General features: G+C 39.9%; 1 protein-coding gene across 3 annotated transcripts in view; it reads right to left on the reverse strand.

Annotated features, from left to right (window-relative positions):
- Window positions 1-24,404, reverse strand: part of LOC134224884 (tensin-2) — a 367,057-nt gene that overhangs the window by 37,404 nt on the left and 305,249 nt on the right. For all 3 annotated transcript variants that reach the window (XM_062704535.1, XM_062704526.1, XM_062704542.1), the window contains exons 11-12: window positions 1,169-1,258; window positions 879-1,089 (exon numbers count right to left, since the gene is read on the reverse strand). In XM_062704535.1, coding sequence (XP_062560519.1) covers window positions 879-1,089; window positions 1,169-1,258 — 301 coding nt within the window. The remainder of the gene's footprint in view (window positions 1-878; window positions 1,090-1,168; window positions 1,259-24,404) is intronic.

Here is a 24,404-nt window from a genome sequence, read left to right on the forward strand (position 1 = left end):
TTTGTGCTTCCCAGGATTTTAATTCTATTTTTATGGTACAGTATGATATACCACAGTAAGGTTCTGGGCCAATAAACTGTATGTTTGAACATGAGGCTAGAGATCCATGTAATACCAGATTCGCACCGATCGAAGTGCATACCACTATTTTGTTTGCAAGCAAGTACAGCCATGTCAGTTACGAAAAAAGTTTTTTTACCGACGGATCAGAAACGAATGAATCCACTGGTTTTGGTGCCGTTAATGAATTTCACAATCAAAATGCGCAGACATCAGAATGTGCCCGTTTTACCCGATTTTCTCTCTTTTTCGGAAGAAAAACAAACAATTAACACAAAGATGCTGTGAAGATGTACGAAAAGTCGAACATACCGTCTTGCCATAAATGCCATTCCTTTCTCGCTAATGGTATCAAGAAGAGAAAAGGTGATGAAGAGAATTTATAAAATGTTGTACCTAGCATTTCTTATTATACTCAGATCCACATTTTTATATCTACCCAGCGTCTCCATCTATCAATGCACTTTTGTCTGCCACAAACAAAACACGAACTCTTCTCAATCCAACCTTACTTCATACCCTACAAATGCAACCAGAATGCAATTTACAAAATGAAACTGTACAAAAAAATGTGAATTTTCGATGCAAGCAGGCCAAAATGCAGAATTTTTGATCTTCAATTTATCTAAGTAGGAATACATTCTGACTACCATACGATTTTTCCCGCAAAAGGGTGCGTGAGGCTTACTACACAGGCACAAGTGCAAAACTGCGCTTTTTTTTACTCTCTGCAGCAAGCAACTTTGGCTAAAAGTTGCCCGCAATGCGAGTGGGTGGTAGCGCTACCAGCAGGCACGTTAGGGTCGCTCGGTACTTACACCAATCGTCTGCATCTTGGCGCTCTCGTGGGCTCGCTTGACGGCCACAAATGGCCGCTCGGTCGAGTTTGTCCGCGTGTGCGTCGTCGTTAGCGTGTGATAGCTGCGGTCGTTGCGCACCGGCGACAGCGTTTGACTCCGCCGGTGCGTGGTGTTGTACAGCGTGTCCGAGGTGTTGTTGGTGGGGAATGCAGGGCTGCCATAACTATAACTGGACCATCGGATGGCAGAATGGAAGTTTCGATTAGCATTTGGGGGATAACTTTTGGGTACATGAGACGGACACCTACCTAAAGCTATTTGAATGTTCTCGTTTTTGCTGTTCCTTTCTGGCACGTAGTTTTTGCTGCTGAAGCTGAAGCCATGTCTGGCCGGAGATTCTACAGAATAGAGAAAAAGATAGAAAAACAAACAGGTTAGTCATTTCATTCATAATACTGCTTGATTCACATGATGAATGGTTAGCTTTATGGTTTCCCAAAATGTGGCGACACTGAACTGTGTGTAATTGAAACAACATGACGGGGAATCATGTACAGTGAAAATCCCAACCCAAGTCATAACAATTTTGCACCTAAAGCAAAGCTGGCAAGCATTGAACCTGAAGACAGGTCGTGGCGTCGATCATCCCACGCGCGGTTTCGAAATGGTTAGGCCAACAACAAACGGTCATCGGCGGCGAGTACAAGACAGGTTCGTTAGCAATCGCCCGTCGTCGTCGGACCACATTCAATTACAAACGGTAGGATTACGCAGAAAATAGTGTCGTAAATTTGTCGCCTCCGCGTTTCCGCTTCGATATTTTCGCGTTTAGGGTGCGTAACGCGTGGAGGCGGTTTGCAGTGGTTTTGCGGTCTGCGGCGCCTAAAGAGAACGGAGCGACGCAAAGTGTCACCAATGTAAACATTTATCTTCTGCGTAGAAAATTATTTATCTATTAATATTAGTGAAAAAGTGCGGGAACAAGTATTAATGAGCGCTGCGTGAGCATCAGTGTCAAAAATCCGGCGAGTTGTCAGCAATTGTGTGATTTTTCAGAAACCAAAACAAAGCCGGCGGCCCCGTTTTCGCGGGAGATTCTTACGTTGTTTGAACGTCGTAATTTTTCTATTTTGGGGAGCAATATTTTTAGCGGTTGATTTTGAACGGTAGGGTGTATTTTATTGGTTACGTAACAGGTTTCCTCATCTCACATGCTTGGGAGACTGGCTGTTGAAAGAAGATAGCACCTGGGGTCAGCTGATTTGTTTTTAGGTTGGTGGTTCGGGCTGAATGTTTGCGTAGGTTGACTGAAGTGTGAGCGCCCTTGACCGTGGCGGTTGGTAAATACGCTAAATGAAAAACTGATCGCGAAATGAATAGACTACAGGGTAAAGTGGGGCAATTTTTTTTCTCCTGTTTAGATATGCTACTGCGGGCAGTTATTAGATCTATTGTAGCTTTACTCGAATCCTTAGTGCATGTCGAATTGTTCCTGGTTTCGGTACAGTTCTTGTTTTGTTTTCTTAAGAACATGACATGGTCCTGCTATTTAGACCCTTTATAGAGAGCAATCTCATTGAGAGCTCTAGCCACATCGTTGTCTTGCTTTTAGCATATCACCAGTAAAGCTGCAAAATCATTTCTAGCTAAAGAATTTGTTTTGTATTAAGAATTTCCGTGTGATCCTCTCACTACCATTGTTAATAGTTCATGAAGACTGCTTTCTATGCTAAATCCTTAATTTCTACAAATCATTGCCCTAGCTCGTGGATAAGGCTATGGCTCTATTTGGTAGATCTTATACAGTAACACATTACGCCAAACTGATCTACCAAGTGTTAAGGGACCTGGCAAAAATTTTATCTTGAACTATTTCACTGTGAAGAATAAATTCTCATGTATGACAATGCAGGTAATACCTAGAAATCACAAAACCAGTAGAAATTTATTTGATTTTTTATTAGCTTGTTTAACGAGGAGAGCTTGAAAGTTATGAAATTCAGTATAGTAAAAAATATTAATTTAAAAAGTAAGTACGAAATTTAACCAAAATGCTAGTTGTGCTGTACAAATTATCTAAATTTAATTTTCAATGTATTCTGTGAGCTGTTTCTGCAAAAGGTCAAATATACTAAAACAAAAAGTGTTGTCATATTTGTGATAATTTTTCTTTTCTTCAATGGTAAATTGTGTACTGAAACTAAAAAAGATACGGGGTCCTTTCGAAAGAAATCGATGAGAAGCATTCTTAGTTAATAAATATAATGTACCATACTTAATTTTAATGACAAACGCATTTTACTAGCTTTTCAATTCTCCCATTCTAACTCCACATTTCTCAATTCTCACATTTATCTTATCCTATGTCGAAGGTTTTCACATACATTTGAACTTCCTACATCTCGATAACTTCCGTATCTCAATACCTCTCTATCTCGATGTGTTCTGGTCATATTTTGTTCAGGATTTTCTCTCCTCATGTCGATATATTCAAATTTGTAGGCTGCTTTGGACAATAACAAACACATCAAAAACAAGAGATGACATTTGTTTTGTTGTCTTTTTTCATAGCAACGAGCTTTTTCCGATCTAGTATCCATTTTAATTTGTCTTCCATTCGTCGGTCTCTCCTTATCTCGATGGTTCCTTCTGGCATTTTTTTTTCATCACAATAGGCTGTAACTTTGCTTTTGACATCAATTATAGAAAACGTGCCTGAAGAATACATAATCTTTTTTTCAGTATTAAATAGATAGTAATCCATTTTTGAAAAATGGCGTATACGTCACTTTTTCAGATTACGGCAGTATCGTTGTGGTATGTCCTAACGTTGCGGTAGTGTTAAAATAGTCCATTCTGGATATACTAGAATCAAAAATAATTGTGGATCCGCTAAAACTCTTCGAATTAACCACTAGAACACTTTTTGTTTGACAAAATTCCGATCAAAATGATGAATAATCAACATTTTTTATTAAAAAATGGCGTCCTTTGAGCCTATTATTGCGGTAGTGCTAAGGTCCTATTGTTGTGGTATCGCTCTCTACAAGAAATACAGGCAATACCGCAACAATAGAACAATAGTAAAAGAGGAAAATTGCGAAAAAATATTTCTCTTTAAAAAAACTAATCTCTATTTTTGCCGCTACGAAAGCTTTTTGGTTTAATTGAACGATCACAACCGTGTTTTCATGTTGCTCAATTTTGTATAACTTTTTCGCTCCTTGAGTGCATTGTGCGAGTAAATACCATGCTGGATGTATCCAAAGAAATCCTGAAGTCTTTTGCGCTCATCAACATATTTCGTTTTCCGACTCGAAGATTTGCGTAATTGTCAATATACTCACCGATGAGCTTTTCTTCAATAATAATTATTAGCACAGATAACAGATATTGAAGCTAGAACAAATTTTATTGAAAATCCTGTGTAAACTTTTGAATTGATATACGTTGGCCCACTACTGCCATCTACTCAACTGATTGCGGCAGTACCTAAAGATGCAGCTGAATTACAACCGTCGAACGCAGCCAATTCATTTGACAGCCGCAATCGGGCTGCGTTTTCAATAACAATGATCCTTGCGCCATCTCCAATCGATGGCCAAACGCGGTCCCAATTTAAAATACATTTGAATTAACGGTTGCGGATGTTTACACACGTATGGGATGCCAGCCTCAATATCTGTTATCTGTGTTATTAGTCTTTTTAACTTTTTATAATTAACTAGAATTACTATGGACTTCATCTCATAGTTCCGATATTCATCCCACGAAAAACAAAGCAATGAAAAGATATTTGATTTCTCGCTTAACTTTTCAAAAGGACCTAAGTAACATTTTTTCCATGAATTAATTTGAATACTGCAATCAATAGCTTTCATGTTGTTCTGTTGATTGCGCTATTCAAATTAATTCATGAAAAAAATGTTGCTTAGGTCCTTTTGAAAAGTTAAGCGAGATTTGAAGTGGCGCAGAAGGATCGGCAAGCCCTACTTTATATGGCAACAAAAACATGACAGCCTCAAATTCGATGAGACGTACATTACCAGGACAAACGAACTGCTGAATGGAGTTTCTTCGTATTCGTGAATGTTTGTAGCATTTTAAGTCGAACACTCTTCAGGAAATGATTTTGCCAAAAAAATAACGAATGTTTTAATTAAGAAAATTATTTTGAGCTTTTTAGTGGAATGTCTTCACTTGTCATAAAACGAGTTTGTACAATCCCATTGAAATTCCACCACTTAATTGTATCTTGACAGATACGAATTTCGACCTCAACAGTAAGGCCGTCTTCAGTGTCTCGTACGAGTCAAGTCAAGTACGAGACACTGAAGACGGCCTTACTGTTGAGGTCAAAATACGTATCTGTCAAGTTACAATTAAGTGGTGGAATTTCAATGGGAATGTACAAACTCGTCTTATGACAAGTGAATGTTTTAAGTTATTCCAGAGAATGACGTCACAGGTTTTAGGGGGGAGGGGGTCTAAGATTTTGTGACAGTACATCTACTAGGTATACCAAAAAGCGTGACAGAGGGGGGAGTGGGGGTCTAAAAATCTCAAAAAGTAGTGGACGTCATATTTAAATCGCCCCAAAGTACTTTATCATGTATTTAAGATGGTTTTTGTTAAAATATTACTAAACATTGGTGAAAACCTGAAATGGTGCTTCGCTCCTTTTTTTTTTATTAATTTTTCAGCTCCAATGTGAATGGTCCGCATTAATATTAATGTGATGAACTTTACTGAAAAGTTGCGAAACAGAATGTGTTTACATTCTTAACTCAAATTAGCGTAATCTGTTCACAATTTCAGAAAATATGAGAAACAACACTTTTGGCTATAACTTCTGATCCTATAGTCCGATCTGGCCAATTTTCAATAGCAAACAATGGGATAGGATTGTTCGGAACCTGTTGCGAGTAATTCGAACAATGCTAAAAGTGTGTCTACAAAATGTGTAAGCATACACACATGCAGACACCACCAGTTCGTAGGAAAAAACAAGGTGGTGCTATTTTTATTTCGCTCAGTGTATTGCGTGAAACGAAATGAGTAGGACTTCATTCCTTTCAATTCTTGTACATACTTTTTTGAAAAAAAAAATACATTTATTTTTTTATCGGTGAAAAAAATAAAAACGAAAGAACAAGCAATATTTTCAAGGATAGAAATGATAAACAATATTTTAAGAGACCCCTTTTGCACACAATTGAAGCGATAGGAGAGCATAAACTTTGTCCATTTCATTCCAGTTAGAGCTTCCATTTCCCGGCCATTTTCGTTGTCCCGGGATTCGGGATGATCTTGTTCGTTTATCCCGGGAAATCCCGGGATCCCGGGATTTTTCGATGTTTCCTTAGAAAACTTATTTTTTAACGATTACGATTTTATTCAATGTTCAGGGGTAAAGTTCATATTTTAGAAAGGCCAGATAATACAGAATTCAGCAGCTGGAGTCGGAATCCCTCGGCAACATGTTGGGATCCAAGCTCTAGAACAATATTTAATGCAGCGACCTGCATTACTGCATTCTAGGCATAGAGTACCTGCACCGAGTAAAAATACTCTCAATTACTAACCTCGTCCCCTATTCAGTATGATTCGGTTAGGATGAGGAATTTTGTCCTCACTGTTCGTTATAAAATAATTCGCGATTCTGAATATTTGAAGGTGATGCAATGCTTGAAATAGGTTTTGTATAACCAACTTGAGCATATTTGCACTTTTAACTGTAGTATACGTTACAGTTGACTCGCTTGCTCACTTTATCGTCAACGAGACATCATCGTACAACCGTTATCGTTATCGAAGTTTGCGTTAAATTAACGATGATAATTTATCGATTAACAACCCAGGAACAGATTATGGTCTAGGAAGATTTCATATCTTAAACACAGTGTCGATGGCTTATCTACAGAAACGTAATCGCAATCCGGGATCCATGGATGGGGCACATAAGTCTCGTGGGATCATGCATTGGCTGCGTAAGTCAAGGGTAGCGCCGTACAGAATTTAGTGGGAGGTTTGAACTTCCGGTAGCTTGCTAGTTGGTCAGTAGGAGTCCAAGCGAAGCTTTGAGCAGGAGCTGGTCAGCAGCAAGAACCAAAAAAATTAGGTAGAGCATCAGGGTTGGACCACTTGTACCTGCGTATGTGCTGGAAAGTTTGTTGTACGAAGGTCGATTGGAAGGACATGAATTGGATCTAGAATAGTTTTGGAGGCAAGAAGCTCAGGAAGACTGACTCAATGTTGGGCAACGCGATGAGATTAGCAAGGCGAATATCAGCTAATGTACACAACCTCGCTGTAGACGGGAGATGGGTAGGAAGCAGGTGCCAAATAGATGTAGCTGATCTTCTACTGTAGGTACTTGTCGTTTAATTAACAAAGAGCTGGGGCTGCTGGAAATAGTATCAGTCAGTAGCCCTCTATTGAGTGGTATAAGAAAATCTAATATTTTTTTGAAGGTGTTCTATTAACTATCTCCGATATTTGCATGTCTGTTCCTCTCTTACTAATTTAATAATAAGATGATATCGATTGTGCATCACAAAGAACCTTGGCTCCGTATACATGCCTGAACCTACCAAATAAAAGAACTTGGGAAAAATCGTGTCTGATGGGAAGTATAAAAATATGATATGAGTTTATCACCTAAGTTGGGTTTCGCGTTCAAAACAAATAACTATTTAAGAAGAAAAATTACACTGTTTGCGAACCGGAATGAAACAGTATTTTTTATCCCGGGTATCCCGGGATTTCCGGGATTTCAAAAATAATATCCCGGGAATCGGGAAATCCCGAATTTTCCTAAATCCCGGGATTTTTTTCCAGTTTAATTTCCCGCAACCACACTCTCGATTGCCAATATACACACTGTTACTTAACGTTGGCGATCTGACGATTTGGAAATATTTTCTTTAACATTTTCAACAAATGATAATGTTTGATGTAAAAATATTTAAATATGTCATATTTCATGCAATTTATTTTAATAGAAAATGAAAAAGAAGAATCTGCCCAAGAAAAGATCTTGAAAAACACTTCTAAAGCGTAATTTAGGTCGTTGATTAAAAAACTTAAAACTTAGCTTTAGTTTTAGCACAGATAACAGATATTGAAGCTAGAACAAATTTTATTGAAAATCCTGTGTAAACTTTTGAATTGATATACGTTGGCCCACTACTGCCATCTACTCAACTGATTGCGGCAGTACCTAAAGATGCAGCTGAATTACAACCGTCGAACGCAGCCAATTCATTTGACAGCCGCAATCGGGCTGCGTTTTCAATAACAATGATCCTTGCGCCATCTCCAATCGATGGCCAAACGCGGTCCCAATTTAAAATACATTTGAATTAACGGTTGCGGATGTTTACACACGTATGGGATGCCAGCCTCAATATCTGTTATCTGTGGTTTTAGCTTTGACTAACCAATGACCATACATATCAATGGTTGCTACTCTGTGATTGACCAGATTCAGTAAATTGTACAATGAAAAAACTGAACGGCTGACTAGGGCTAATCATTCTCACCGCGCAAGTTTCAGTAACTCAATAAATTCAAAGATCATCAACGGCGTCGGCCACGTCCTCACAGTCAGCTAGAAAGAAGTTAAGAGTATGTGATTTTTGACATTAACGTGCTTACCGCTGCGTCTCCACAACATTTACAGGAAGGAACATTGGTTAATTGGAAGGGATCGTTAGGTCTGGATTCTCAATGATATGAGATTTGACCGTCAGAGCTTTTTAAATAGTTTATGAGCACTGCAAAATGGTGGGTTGACATTAAGGAAGGAGCGCCCAACAGAGCTCTGGTCCACACAAGTCCCTATCTCACGCTTCCACGGGTTGTCCGATGACAAAAGACCGCCAGCTAAGGGTTGTGTACTTAGCTGTTAGTGCAGCCTGGGCACTGTTGTCCTTCTGACATCAGCTAGAGTGGGAAGGTACGCCTCGAGCGTCTGTTCACCAGGAGGTGCGGCTCAAACAGCGTCTGCCTGGTACCCAGCGGCTGATTAACGAAATGCTGTATCGCGTCAGCTATACCTAAGGTGGCAGCCCCATCATCGCGATGTAGGTAACGCGACCCCGGTAAGGTAGCTTACTGAAGCCTCTCAAATACCACGAAAAATGGAGATAGAAGAAAAAGAGAACGTTATTTTTGGAAACCGACCCGGCAACGAAATAAGGACTATGATTGGAAACTCGGTACCTGGAATGTCAGGACCCTAAATGAACCTGGACGAGTGAGCCTTCTGGCTCGTGAACTGCAGAAGGTTGGAGTGAACGTGGCTGCTATTCAAGAAGTCCGATGGCCTAGATCTGGAGAACGTGAATTCCGAGCCGTGGACCCCACGACCAATACTGCATTCAAGTATAACATCTATCACAGCGGCGGTGAAAAAGCAGAGCATGGAGTTGGTTTCGTAGTGATGGGCAAGCAGATGAAGCGAGTGATGCGGTGGAAACCCATTAGCGAACGAATCTGTGTGTTGAGGATACGGGGCAAATTCTTCAATTACAGCCTAATCGACGCTTACGCACCGACAAACGATAAATCCGACGACGTGAAGGACACGTTTTATGAATGTCTTGATAAAGCCTATGGAGAGTGCCCAAAGCATGACGTGAAAATTGTTATCGGAGACGCTAACGCCCAGGTCGGTAGAGAGGACTTTTTCCGTCCCATAATCGGTAGGGAGAGCCTTCACTCCGCTACCAATGACAACGGCCTACGGCTAGTAAATTTTGCTGCTGCCAGAGGGATGGCCATCAGTAGCACCTACTTTGCACGAAAGAACATCCGAAAGCACACCTGGAGACACCCAAATGGTGAAACTTGCAACCAGATAGACCATGTTCTGGTGGATGGGCGCCATTTCCTTGATGTTATCGATGTGCGGACATTCAGAGGTCCGAACATTGACTCTGATCACTACCTCGTTGTTAGTAAAATTCGATCACGGTTGTCAACTGTATCGAACGAAAGATCACAGCGAACGATGCGTTACAATATCCAGCGATTGTCGGCGGAAGGAGTATCGGCTGAGTACCGCCAGAAGCTCGACGAACGGATAAGTGCAATCAACGTTAGCGACAACATCAACGATCTATGGGAGTCGATCCATGGAGCGGTGAGCACAACAGCACGAGAAGTGGTAGGCACTGCACAGAGGCGACCCAGGACGGGTTGGTTCGATGTGGAGTGCCAGAGAGTGACAGACGAGAAGAACGTTGCCAGAAGCCAGATGTTGGTATCAGGTACCCGATCGAATAGAGATCGGTACAAGGAAGCAAGAGCAGCCGAAAAACGAACCCACCGCAGGAAGAAAAAAGAGTACGAAGAACAAGTTATTAGTGAGGCGCAGGAAAAAATGGAGCAGAACGATATGCGGAGGTTTTATGAGTCTGTCAATGGCGTGCGGAGAAAGACAGCGCCATCTCCCGTCATGTGCAACGACCAACAAGGGAACTTGCTGACAGATGAAACTGAAGTGCCTGCCAGGTGGAAGCAACACTTCGAGACTTTGTTGAATGGAGGAAGTGACGGTGCATCGGTGAACAGAATAAATATTAGCGACGATGGACAAGCTGTGGAGTCACCTACACTAGATGAGGTTAAAAAAGCTGAAAAACAATAAGGCTGCGGGGAAGGCTGAACTTCTCAAACATGGCAGTGAGCAGCTTTATGAAGTTCTGCACCATATTATGTCAAAAATATGGGAAGACGAGGAAATGCCTGATAGCTGGTTGGACGGCCTCATTTGCCCTCTCTTTAAGAAAGGGCACAGACTGGAGTGCGCCAATTACCGAGGAATAACCCTCCTTAATTCGGCGTACAAAATTATGTCCCGTATTCTGTTCAACAGATTGAGACCGCTTGAAGAGTCCTTCGTCGGCGAATACCAAGCAGGTTTTCGTGAGGGCCGATCAACAACGGATCAAATGTTTACCCTGAGACAAATCCTTGATAAATTCCGGGAGTACAACTTGCAGACACATCATCTGTTTATTGATTTTAAGGCGGCGTACGATTCAGTGAAACGGAATGAATTATGGCAAATTATGCTTGAACATGGTTTTCCGGCGAAACTGATACGGCTGATTCGTATAACGTTGGACGGATCGAAATCAAGTGTAAGGGTTGCGGATGAAATATCGACGTCATTTGTTACCTTAGATGGATTAAAGCAGGGTGATGCACTCTCGAACCTACTGTTCAATATAGCGATTAGGAGAGCTGGTGTGCAAAGAAGCGGTACCATTATCACAAAATCGCATATGCTCCTGGGATTTGCGGACGATATCGATATTATCGAAATTGATCGCCGTGCCGTGGAAGAGGCTTTTGCGCCTTTTAAGAGGGAGACAGCGAGGATTGGACTCACGATCAATACCAGCAAAACGAAGTACATGGTCGCTGGCAATCAACGTGGGTTCATTAGTGGTGGTGGTAGCGAAATAGTGCTGGATGGTGAAAAATTTGAAGTGGTAGAAGAATTTGTGTATCTTGGAACATTAGTGACGTGCGATAATGATGTTACCCGCGAGGTGAAAAGGCGTATTGCAGCTGCAAATAGGGCTTATTACGGACTTCGTAACCAGCTTAAGTCCCGTAGTCTGCAAACGAAAACAAAACTCGCGCTGTATACTACTCTGATTCTTCCGGTGGCTTTAAACGGCCATGAGACATGGACGTTAAAGGAGGCTGATCGAAGAGCTCTCGGAGTGTTTGAGCGTAAGGTGCTGCGGACAGCTGCCATTCACGAGTTCATTTTTAAATCATTATTTATGAATCTAATGCAATGAATGCATTGCATTTTAAACCTAATTTCAAAGGCTCAAATGTGGAAAAGCATAACGGAGCCGAAATAATTAAATTCAACATTTGGTATCTTTCAACAGCAATCTCTTCCAGACAAATTCATTTATTTTTTTGTTACATTTTTTAGATTTGAATGTAAATTCGTGGAAATTTGTCCAGATATATGAAAATTCACAAATTGATTGTTGAAGCATGAAAATGTCTCCGATACTAAAAACATAACGATTTCTGAAAACCTAATGTTTTTTTCTCAAATATCCAAGGATATCCTTATCGAACTATTTTTACCTAGATGTGAGATAGGCACGCTAAGACCATGATGGAGGTGACTGAGTTGTATTCCCGGTTTGTTTATAGAGATATTTGTAGTTTTGAAAGTAAGAAACACATTTGCTCCATGGGGGCCTAATCGTTAGTAAATCATTTTGAAATTACGCTTCTGAACATTGTTCATCTAGATTCATTCCCCTAGATAGATGAATGAAAGTGAAGCTCATGGATCACTTCAAAGTCTGGTGGTTGTACTAAGAGTCATGTAAATAAGTGTCTTATGATTTTCATTTACCTATTCTGAACCGTTAGACAATTTTGTATTCATTAGATTCGTCCATTCAGCACGGTTTTTCAGACTAAAAATCCAAACTCTTGAAAAACATTCACAAACTACCCCGGCTCTGATCGTACAGATTTTGTGTTTGCGTTTTATTTTTGGTGGTATTTGGCTTGACTAAATAATTAAACATTATTGATAGTGATTGCCAATAGCAATAATGCGACAATAAAATGAAAACTGGACTGAATTTTTAATTGGTAATCAATTTCGAGTGAAAATAATCGTTTCTGATATTTTTTTTTTCCAAACTGACACAGTGCAATGTCATAGAAAGTGGCGTGTTAGTATTTGATATAACTTTCATTAAAGCTAGTTATTTACTTTCATTTTTGTCTTAATTGTCCACTTGGTATCATCATGAGGCTAACATGATGATACTTTTATGTCCAGGGAAATCGACAAAATCTCCAACTCGAAATTTGTCGATATCAAACTGGGAATCAAACCCAGCCATCAATAGCATTTAACACGATTATGTTAACAGTCATGATGCAATAGAAGACGCGATTGAGGTAGCAGAACAGTTTAAAGTGCACATTGAGAAGTTAGGAGAAGCGAACCAGAATCCGCCAAAAGCAGTGCTATCAAAGAAGGACATCAAATTAGAACAGTCTCTAAGTATAGTAGGAAATCAGAGAAAAGTTGCTATTTTAAAGCTGAAATTGAATCGGATCAGGGATCAGCAGAAACAAATAGAGCTCTCCAGTTGTCTGGTCAGGCAATACGCAGAGCTCCTGCAGCATGCATAATCCAAGAATAATTTAATGACACGAAAGAAGACCTTGAAATTATGAAGTTTATCTGTCGCTCATGTCAATAAAATCCTTTATTGCAGTGCGGTCATTGGACCTAGAATCCAGTATTGAACGCACAATAAAAAGGTATCTTTGTGAGCTGATGTCATCGGACAATACTTCTCCGGGACCTTATGAATGAAGGTCTGGGAAGCCATATGACTTCAAACACTCTTTCGAATCGGCTATCCGCAGCGAAACCATTGCCCACGCTTTCGTATACGTGCATTCGCAGAAATGCCCGCTGCATGGTGGTATGTAACTTGATACGACATTTAATGCGTGACATAAAATATCGAATTGCACAAAACCACCTTCTGCAGCAGGCTGCGTCACGCACCGCTTCTAGAAGCAAAGAACCATCCGCCCCACTATAGACACTTTCAAACATACAAACACATGCAGCGCCATCGTTCATCGCAAAAACACCAACAACAAACCGGTGCAGAATAACACACGGGCTCCGGCAGAGCAGTGCCATCTGCGACAAATCTGTTCCGTGGCGTTGCAATGGCACTAGCTACCCCAAACTAACAACCAACCTCGGTTGGGACCGGTCGTAAATTGAATTTGGCCAGAACACTTGCACCCGATCGGATGTCACCGGAGGGTGAAATTGGAATTTTCATCTGATTTAGCACAGCTCAAAAGCGGCGCGTTTGCGAATCGATGCTTGTCAACCTGCTGCGCGGCGGCGTCATCGTCATCTTGCCCTTGGTCGAAGGATGTCAGGAAGTAGATTGGAATCGCCGTCGTTTTTCGTTATCGACTTAGAGATACTCGGTTTGCCCCGAAGGTCTTGTTTCGTCGTTTTATAATCCAATTGTCGGAACTGGCATCTAGGGTTCAGACGAATATGGCAATCAGTATTTTAACGGAGCGGCGGGTGGGTAGATAGGGCCCGCTCGCTCGTAGCTCATCTGTGGAGTCATAAATTCATCTGCCGCATATCGCGTCCGATCGGGGGCCGATGACGGGCGTGCTCTATTTAAGGCAAATAGCAATAACCATGATGGAGTTTAATATGAAAATAAATCGCTTGGATTGGATATTGCGCGGAGCGTGCTCCACTTCCCAGATGATGTGCGGATGGTGGAGTGCGAGTGACATTGATCTTCCTTCTAAGGCAACGGAGAGGGGGAGAAGTAGCGCGGATGGAAGAAATAGGGATGGGTTTGGTGCAAGAAGTATCCGATCCGATCCGATATGCGCACATACAGGAGGATTGCGGGGTTGGCATGTCAACGATGAACAACTAGACAGCAAAGCAGGCGCCACTGACAACGAACCGCCGATGGACGGGCGGACGGTGTGCAGCAATCGCCTTCTTCGATGAGATAATCGCCGATTTTCAGAGTTCTCCGCCCCGCGTGCATCGCGGTTTGAAGTTGATGCGGCTTATGGGTGAGGGACTGAGGGTAAGCGATATATATATTTGCGCATTTAATAATATTTCCTTACATAAATACGAATTGATATTTATATCTTGGATTTTTTTGTTGGATGACAAAACATCAAATAATCACTTGTCATAAGAATACTGATGACTATTCAACTTATTTCTAACTCTTGATTGTAATTTTACTCTGGTGATGTCGACTGTTTTCGGTGATTTATTTGGCGTCCTTTTTTTCCCGGATTACTTATTGCTGTGGTTGCGTACCTTTTCAAAATGTTAGATCTGTGTGTTTGATGTTTGATTATCATTGTGTTTGTGTCTGATCAGTTAGTATTGCTAATGAATTTCTAATTGTTCAACTCAAGCGGGCTTTTCCCTGCTCCCAATAAATAAATAAAATAAATAAATAAATATTGAATTTTCGTTCGTTATGTTTTGATTTCTTATTTTCGTTCTGTTTATGTTACCAATAGAGTGTAGTAGGGCAGCGTAGACTACGTTCAAGTTATCTGTGTCTGTACGTTTGTTTACCGTGAGTGGCGTGTATTTTTAAAGTTTTTCGGGAAACAAAGGGACGAACAGTGAGTAAGTAAGAAAACAATTTTCAGAAAATTAATAGATAAAACATAAAATGACGATTGAAAGTTATAAATCTATACTTGACGAAAAAACACAATATTTTCGGTAATCTGTTAATGTTCCAATATGTTGTGAATGTTTGTAATGTTAAAATAAAATTACATACTCCTTGAAAAAGATCAAATAAAGATCGAAACGTTGGAAGTAGAAAACATGTAGTTGTTTTTCATTCAAAAACCAGACATTATCAGGTTTTATCAGAGCATAAACGACGAATTTGGACCCGACGCGAGAACTAGTATGAAAGAGTTTGCGGACAACAACCGAAAACTAAGCAACATGATGGTGAGAAAATAATTTCTCATAAAATGTCGCAAAAATGGGGTTTATCCGATACACATTCAAAACTCTTTGAAATGTGTTTTTCAACTACTCGAAGAACGTAGCCCTTATTTGCGAAAGCCGGAAGGATGCATTACAGGTTTCAAGAGAAACGTACTGAATCTGTAATTCCGGATCAAGCATCTACGAAACATGGAGCGGCAGCTGTGCGAACGGATCGTCGATACAATTCCTCAAGATCGTCGAACATCGTTTTTCGAAGCTCAAGTCACTTTCTTCGAAAGCCAAACCACTGACAACAGATAACAAGTAGAAAATATCAACGATTACTTGAAACAACGATCGAGTAGCGTTCAAAACAAACAATATACAATGCGAACCAAGTTCCACTACCCGTGAATGTTCAACTTTTGTTGAGGGATTAGAAAGCTACTTTCAAGTAAACCTTACTTTTGAGGGCAATACTGAATTACTACTCAAATGGTGGAATCGAATAGTACTATGTAGTTTTATGACAAAAATAAAGCATTTTACTGAAAAACCCTATTCTATTCAACACATGACTATTAAGAGCATCGTTTTGGACGTTGTACAATTAATATTAATATTTACAGGAAAAACAGGAACTTCAGAAACTTTATATAACTTTATAAGCAATGCTTAGAACATCCAGTATTTACAGCAGATTACTCAAAAACTTTAAAGAAGCTTGTGTGTCCTTTACAATCCTTATAAACTTCGTGACGTCGCAAAACAAATTTGTCAAAAAATCCATTTTAATAAAAAGTACAAATTCCGAAACATTCGCTCTGGGATTCACATTGTTATACTTATACAGAAAAGACAAAGATAAAAATGGTTGATTTTGATATAAAATAGTAAAAAAAATAGATTTATATGTTCACTTGTGTTTAATTCTACCACTTGATTGTAACTTTAACATATACGTATTGCGAACAGAACAGTAAGGCCGTCTGCAGTGTCTCGTACTTGACTCCACTTACGAGACACTGAAGACTGCCTTACTGTTGTAGTTGGGATACGGACCTGTTAAAGTTACAATCAAGTGGTGGAAATAAATGGAATAGTTTTTTTCTTCTTTATTAAAGAGGCTTTCCGCTCTTGGCTGGTTCACCTCTGTTAAATGGAATAGTACGAACGTACGAACTCGTCTTATGACAAGTGAAGACATTCCAAAATAATGTTCTTATATTTATATTATAATTAAAAACTTCAAACTATTTAACCCCTCCTCTAGTATTTTGAAAGTTAATTGGTAATAATATTATAATAATTTATGTTTGTTGATAATTTATGTTTATTAATAATTTATATTTATTGAAAGTAGTCAATTTTCTCACAAAATACTTTTTTTTTACGAAATTGTGATTTAGAATATCATATTTTAAAGTATTTAGTATTGGTATTCGATGATGAAAGATGTGTCAAGTGGTCACTGTCTGTTGAACAGAATATGGGGCATGATTTTGTACACTGTAATAAGGCGAATAATTTCTTAATAGTTGCCCCACACTGATCTGTGGGACTTATTGGGAAGGCAAATTCGGTAATTTAATCAGCTAGTTAACAATTCTTCTTTTTCCCATGGTCTAAAACCCTAATATGTTGCCGTGCTTCATGAAGCTGCTCACTGTCGTGCTTGAAATGTTTGGCCAGAAGCTAATCTTCCTCCATAGTATGTGGGGATCATTGCTGATTCTTTTCACTGAAACATTTTGACATCCAACCGTTGGCCAATGGATTTCCCCTTCATAACTCATAACACAATCTTTTTCAGCCTTGGAGCTAGAAAATTCACTTATGATCCTAAAATTCTAGATCCTAACATTCGAATATCATGAGGCTACCACGATGATACTTGATGACCAGAGAAGTCGAGAAAATCTCCAACTCTTTCTAAACAAACATCCTAGACCCAACCGGGAATCGAATCCAGCCACCTTCAGCATGGTCTTGGTTTGTAGCCACGCATCTTACCCGCTAAGGAGAGCAGGTTAGAATAGGGAAAATAGATGAAGGGACTAAAGTCACCTTGGAGATCAGGGTTTGTTTTCTTTTTAACTCTTCTTAGCTAAACTTTCTCTCTTTTTCTATTTATTTCTTTGTACCTTTTCTTTTTTAGATATTTTTCATTTCTTCCATATTTTCGCTTGAATATTTCTTCTTATTCCTGTTACTTCCTACCTCCTCTCATTTTCTGTTTCCGGCTTCTTGTTTCCTTCTTTCGTCTTTGTTGGCTTTGTTCATTTTTTCTTCACCCTCTTTTAAATTTCATTTGCCCTTTTTCATTATTGCCTTGTCTCATTCATTATTCGTTCTTCTCGATTCTTTCTTCCAACAGGGAACTCACACTACACGACTCATGGAAGCAAATCATGTCATATCAAACATATAATTTTATGGATCACAGTGATGGTGCATTCGAAGAGCATTTTCTGTTCTACATCTTCACTTCTTCTCTCGTCCTTTGTCTTCTTACTGCTTTTTCTTTTTTTATTTCCTTCTGCTACCTATCTACATTTATGTTTTTGCTTCCTCTTTCCTACTTCCTTATCAATTTTTCCTTTCAAACTTCTCATATCTTACATCAGCGTCTTTCAACGTAGGGTACATGTACCCTTGATGGTACTTTTGCTGGTTTTAGGGGGTACCTTTAACAGAAATGCCTAATGGCAGTTGTTGAATTATAAAAACAGCAAAGAAAAACGTCTACAGCTATAAAAGATATAAAGATATAAATCTAATTTAAGATTTAATGTACCATATCTTTCAACATGATCGGCTATCTTTCTATTGTATTTTGCACGTCACGAGAGCATTAGCTTCAATACATTAGCTCTATTCCTTAATATAGGAACCACCATTGAACAGATATTCCTTTGACGAATCGTTGGATATATTTGACATGTTTATCAAATTGATTAGGCGAGCCATCGTAACATTCTAGTTTGAATACTATACAAAGTTAAACTCCACTATTTTATGTATTGTGTTTTTATTGAATTCAACTGGCAGTCATTTGAACACCTCTATTGCGATTAAAACCTCAAGCCACTAATGGTATCCAGTGACGCAAAATCCCATATTCTGAATCCATATTGCATTTCGGTATGCAAGTATATTTTAGTTAGGTTCTGGCCAAAACAGCGGTGGCCTAATAATACAGTGACCCATATATCAATATCCAAATCAGCGAATCAAGACCATACCATCAGCTTGGTTCCATACGATACTTTAAAAATTATTAAGGGCACTCCTGACGGAATCCAAGTTCCAATGTGCTCGCGTTTTCGGGGGCACATCACTCGATTCAGAGGCGGCGTACAACTGTCATTTTTGTTTATTGAGCTTTGCTGCGTCGCAGCATGCGTGAAATAATAAAAATGACAGTTGTGCGTTGCTTCCGTATCGTTTCAACATTTGAAAAGGGCGTAACAGCCAAAATTTATTCCTTCTAATTCTTCGTCCACATATATAGCTGTATATGTAGACGAAGAATCAGAAGAAATAAATTTTGGCTGTTACGCCCTTTTCAAATGTTGGTCTAGTTTTAACCTTGGATTGCGTCAGGAGTGACCTTAAACAAAACCGATGCTTTCCATAATAATTTACAAAAGTAGTCGGGAATGTTCTCTATTTATATTTGGATTTGGTGGCCCATCATGATATAATGGGTTTTCCTTCTTGGCTATCACGCTTCGTGGAACTTCTTGATAAAACATTCAGATAATTCTTGTAGCGAAATCTAAAGTAATTTATTTTGCAAAGTGCAGAAAACACTCTGAAGAAGAGACTTCAAAAGAAAAATATTATTGAATTTATTGAAGACTCCATGAAAAAATGTTTGATAATTCTTTGGCAGAATCTTTGGATAAGTCCCTGCGGAGATTTAATTCAAGTGAAACTCGAGGAACCAGTTGATACCTAGTCAAGCATATTTCTGCAGCGACTTTAGTGTTTTCACATCAAACAAAAATTCTTGAAGAACTTCAGAGAAGAGCTCTGTCCCGTTAAAGAATTTTCGTCCCATATCATAGAAGAAATCTAGAAAATCTCGAAAAGGAAAGATAAATTAACCTTTCCGTCCCCAACGTCTGTTTTTAAGGGCTTTAAAAAATCTAAACTGCTGTAAAAACCGCATTTCTTGACCGATTCTTTCGCAACAAGTTGCATTCCATCCGGATGGATCCCAATTTTCCATTTATACTAGTTTACATTCATACTACTCGAGGCTATCCACAGTACGGTTCCAGAATTATTCCAGATTTCGTTGGGGTCAGTTGTCCCCGGAATAAGTGACCATTTAAATTTTAAGTCAAAACATGTCGTGCGACACCTCAAACTTCATGATTTTACAAAGCAATGATCGGAATGATATTTTTGGGATTTCTGGCCCACTCGGACTCAATCTGGCCACATCGGTCACAATCCGGGAACCAACGGAATGGCCATTTTCTAAATTGATTCAAAATAGGTCGTGCGGCACCTCAAACTTCATGATTTCACAAAGCAATAATGATGGGAATGATATTTTTAGGGTTCCTGGCCCACTCGGACTCAATCCGACCACATCGGTCACAATCCAGGGACCCAGTAATTCCACCGAAAATTTATACAGAAATTATACCGTAAATGAAATCAACAATGGAATTTTCGGAGGAATTCCTAGATTAGTTCCCAAAGAAATCCTGAAAGAATTTTCGGTGGAAACTTCAAGATTTCTACAGGGAGATCCTCCAGGAGTTTTTCCGAAAATTCCTCCTGGAGTTCCTCCGGGAATTCCACCGGCAGTTCATCAAAGAGTTCCTGCAGGATTTTCTCAGAGAATTAGGTAGAGTAACTCTAGAGTAACTCTCGTAAGAACTCTTGGATGAACTCCCAAAAAATTAGTGGGCTTCGTGGCCGTGTGGTTAGCGACGTCAATCGTCTAGCCACATATGCTATGGAGTGTGGGTTCGATTCCCGCCCCGGTAAGGAGGAAACCTTTCGTGATCGAAAAATCCTCCACTGGTCCATTGGGTGTTATGTGTCCTGTCCGTTGTCTCATGCTAGGTGTTAAGTGTTCAGTCTGTACGACCTTTGGTCGAAGACGGTGTTCCTGTCTTTTTAAAAAAAAATGAACTTCCGTAAGAATTCCAGGAGGAACTCCTGGAAGAATTCTCGAAGGATCTCCCGGAGGAACTCCTAGAGAAATTTTCCGAGGAACTTCTGGAGGATTTTGTAGAAAAAATCCCAAAAAAAATCCTGAATGAATTCCCAGAAGGAGATACTGCTGGAACTCCCGGAGGAATTTTCAGAGGAACAGCCGTTTGAATACCCGGAGTTGAATTTCTAGAGGAACTTCCGAAATCCCATTTCCCGTGAAGTTCCTGCCATATATCCTCCAGGAATTCCCTGTGAAGTTCTTGGAGGGATTCCCGAAGGAACTCTTGGAAAAACTCCAGGAGGAGCTCCCGGAGGAACTCCTACAAGTACTTCCGGAAGAATTCTCACAAGAACGTCCTGAACTTATTCTTGGAGAAGTTCGTGAATGAATTTCAGGATAAATTTCTGAAGGAATTCCCCGAAAAATACCAGGAGGAATTAATGCAGAAATTCCCAGATGAAATGCTGAAGAAATTACCGGATGAATTCCCGGAGGTTAGTTCTGAAGAAATTCCTGGAAGAACATTTGGAAGATATTTTGGAGGAACTCTCAAATTAATATCCGAATGAAATTCTGAAGTAAATTTCTAGTGAAGTCCGGAAAGCATTCTAGGACAATTCCGCGGAAAACCTTAGGGAGAAATTCCTGAAGCACCAGTCTAGCGTACTGAGGGTCGTGGGTTCGAGTCCCATCGAAGGGAAAGCGATTACCTCCAATACATTTTTCAAATCAATATCTTGCACATAATGTACATATTCATATATGAGTTTTCATAACATTGTAAAAAAACATCTTGTTACTCGGGAATTGATCCCGAATGGTCAGAGACAATATAACTGGCTCGCTTTTCAGATAGGCTATAATAGTTTGATTTTTTGGCTAACGAGCAAAACTCAAATGATAATCCAATAGTCAATCTTCTCTATCGGTTACCGGATACATTTTCACGTATTTAAACAGTTGAAATAGAAGCTATGACTAATATATGAATTCTCAGCAAAAAATCCTAGGGGGTACCTCAAGCAATGCCAAGGCCTCGAAGAGTACCACTCAACAAAAAAGTTGAGATCCGCTGTCTTACATCATACTTCTCATTTCCTATAGTGGGCAGTAAGAATGGGCAGTGCGAGAATTAGTTAGTCCTTCGGCGAAACCAATCCGTTTAAATGACTTACAATCAATTGAGGAGGAACTGGATCAAAAGCCTTCGCGACATCATCATATACTGCATCGACTTGCTTTCGTTTCTTGTTGTCGATTAGACGAGCGACATGACCAATCAAATTAGAGGTCGGTGAGCCGTGTGGTAAGATGCGCGGCTACAAAGCAAGACCATGCTGAGGGTGGCTGGGTTCGAATCCCAGTGCAGGTCTAGACAATTTTCGGATTGCAAATTGTCTTGACTTCCCTGGGCATAAAAGTATTATCGTGTTAGCCTCATGATATACGAATGCAGAAATGGTAACTTAATTGGCCAATTGGCTTAGAAACCTCGCAGTTAATAACTGTGGAAGTGCTTACTGAACACTAAGCTGCGAGGCAGCAATGTCCCAGTGGGGCATGTAATGCCAATGAAGAAGAAGAAAAGCTTTTCTTCACAAAGGCCTTGTTGGTCAACGTCAACCACTGGACAGGGTAAAGGAAATTCAGCACCATGCTCTCAAAAACTTTCGGAAGACGGCTTAGGATGGAAATCCTTCGGTAGTTTTGAACATCATGAACGTTTCCGTATTTATGAATAGGTGTAATTAACGCCTCTTTCCATATTCAGGGTCAAGAACTTTCCGCAAGCTAGCGATTGAACAGCAGCGGGGTAGGTTTTTTTTGACGAACGATTGTGTACTCTTATCCGATATAGGTCCTTTCAATCCATCAACCTCTTATAGATTTCCGCTTACGTCGTGTATGCTTAAAAAATACAACGGTCTGCTTCAGGTCATCCTTGAAATTGTTTTCAAATCAGAAAATATATGTCCGAAAGCGGGATGAAAGCGTATCGGTCGATACTTTTCGATTAGAAATGTTTTCTTCGAGTTTTCCTCAAACAATTTCGAATATTTGTCAGCATTACTGAGACATTTCTCCCGTGTAAAAAGATATAAGGAGACAGCCCTATGGTCTGTACGAACTGTGGCTGTTGAAAGATTCGCTAAAAGTGATATATTTTTTAAAGTTCTTTATTGGAGTGATTTTGGAGTGCGCCGAAGACAATCCTCCCCTACCATTTACCACACAATCAATTCCGTAAATGAACTAAATAGATCGGTATTGATCGGTATGGATTGGATATTTTTGCAAATATCTCAATGCGAATTCTGAACTTAAATACAGCTCATGATTATTTCGGCATGATTTCATTTATGTAACAGATTTGTGTTAGCGTTAATTTCGTACAATGTTGACGTTTGCTACCAAAATAGTCCCATCTCGCATACCTTTATGTCACAGCTTTAAGTGATTTGGAAGATGACGATGGGAAAATACGAACACATGTAACTAGTCCCTACATATGTTATTAGCTCTATTATTGACTTTTAATTATTTAAATGAAAACTTGCTAGTAACTGAGTTCCTGCCTATTGCTGCTGATAGGGGAGCAAATATTTGCAACGTCACAAAGGGGGGGATTTCTTCGTGGTAATTAGTGTTGATGAGTATCAATGTCAAGTCAAATTAGTAAATGGGTTTGCTGAACGACTAGGGTTGAGATACCACATTGTGACGTCTTGCTACTAGTTTCAACTCATAGAATCGACTTATTTTGGGTAGACAAATCCTCCATACCTTGGCGTGGCCGTGACCTGAGATTTTCTTCGCGCGTGTCCTGTATGAGATATGTATCGAATTTCAGCGTGCCGGCAACCGGAATTGCGTTAAAGCGCTTTTAGTTTGCTTTAATCTGGGCTTAGTCAACAAAACGGTTCGCTCGTGTGTTTACTCGACTTCATCCCGGTGAATTCGCGACAATGTGAAATGTAGGCGAAAAGGTGGGCAGAATATCGTCGCGTCATGTCGTCGCACAGATGCTGCCCAAAGATCAATAACATCATCGTTTCGCATTTGAAACGCGGATTTTTTTTGGCAGTTACTTCTATGCTAATGTTTCCTTCCTCAGAATGGGGTACTGTGTAGGAAGTTTGTTTACTTTGGCTGAAACGATTTTGTCGTTTCGATCGGTGTCGATGGGGAATTGGTGGGGAAGTGATTACCATATTGAATTTCGAATGCATCCATTGCTTACCTGTCTTATTTGTGAAGATATTTATGGTTTCCTGGAATTATGAAAAATGGTTCGAAAACCTTTCACATCTAGCTACCATTATTCCTGGAATTTCGAAGTGATCGTTCTAATGTGATTTACAATTCATTCTTGGTAAGAGTTTGATACAATTCAAATCCAAAGATTCGATTTTATCATATGCATACGGAATTTTCCGAGGACTTGAACACCCCTTTGTCAACCCACCCAAGATGTCCGCAAAGTACTTATCAACCAGTCGTTGCGCTACTAAGTGAGTATCCATGATTGCGCCAGCTAGTGACACCAAACCACCGCCATAATCCGGCTATCGTCATCTGTGGCGTCGCATTCTTTTTTTTCGCAAGACTGGCTCACACCGTCGCCCGTTACAAGGTCAGTGGGTCCTCCCCGCATTGATCGCCGTTGGTTGGCGCACTGCAAGCAACGACTGCACAGACTCCGTGCCACAGAGGCTCACTCACCGTTGGGTACAAGTGCGTTGGCACTTCCACTTGATTTACGATGGTTGTTCCTGCATCATCTATCCATCTCAGTGGCATAAGATTAAAT

Source organism: Armigeres subalbatus, chromosome 1, assembly GCF_024139115.2.
Source record: "Armigeres subalbatus isolate Guangzhou_Male chromosome 1, GZ_Asu_2, whole genome shotgun sequence".
NCBI lineage: Eukaryota > Metazoa > Arthropoda > Insecta > Diptera > Culicidae > Armigeres > Armigeres subalbatus.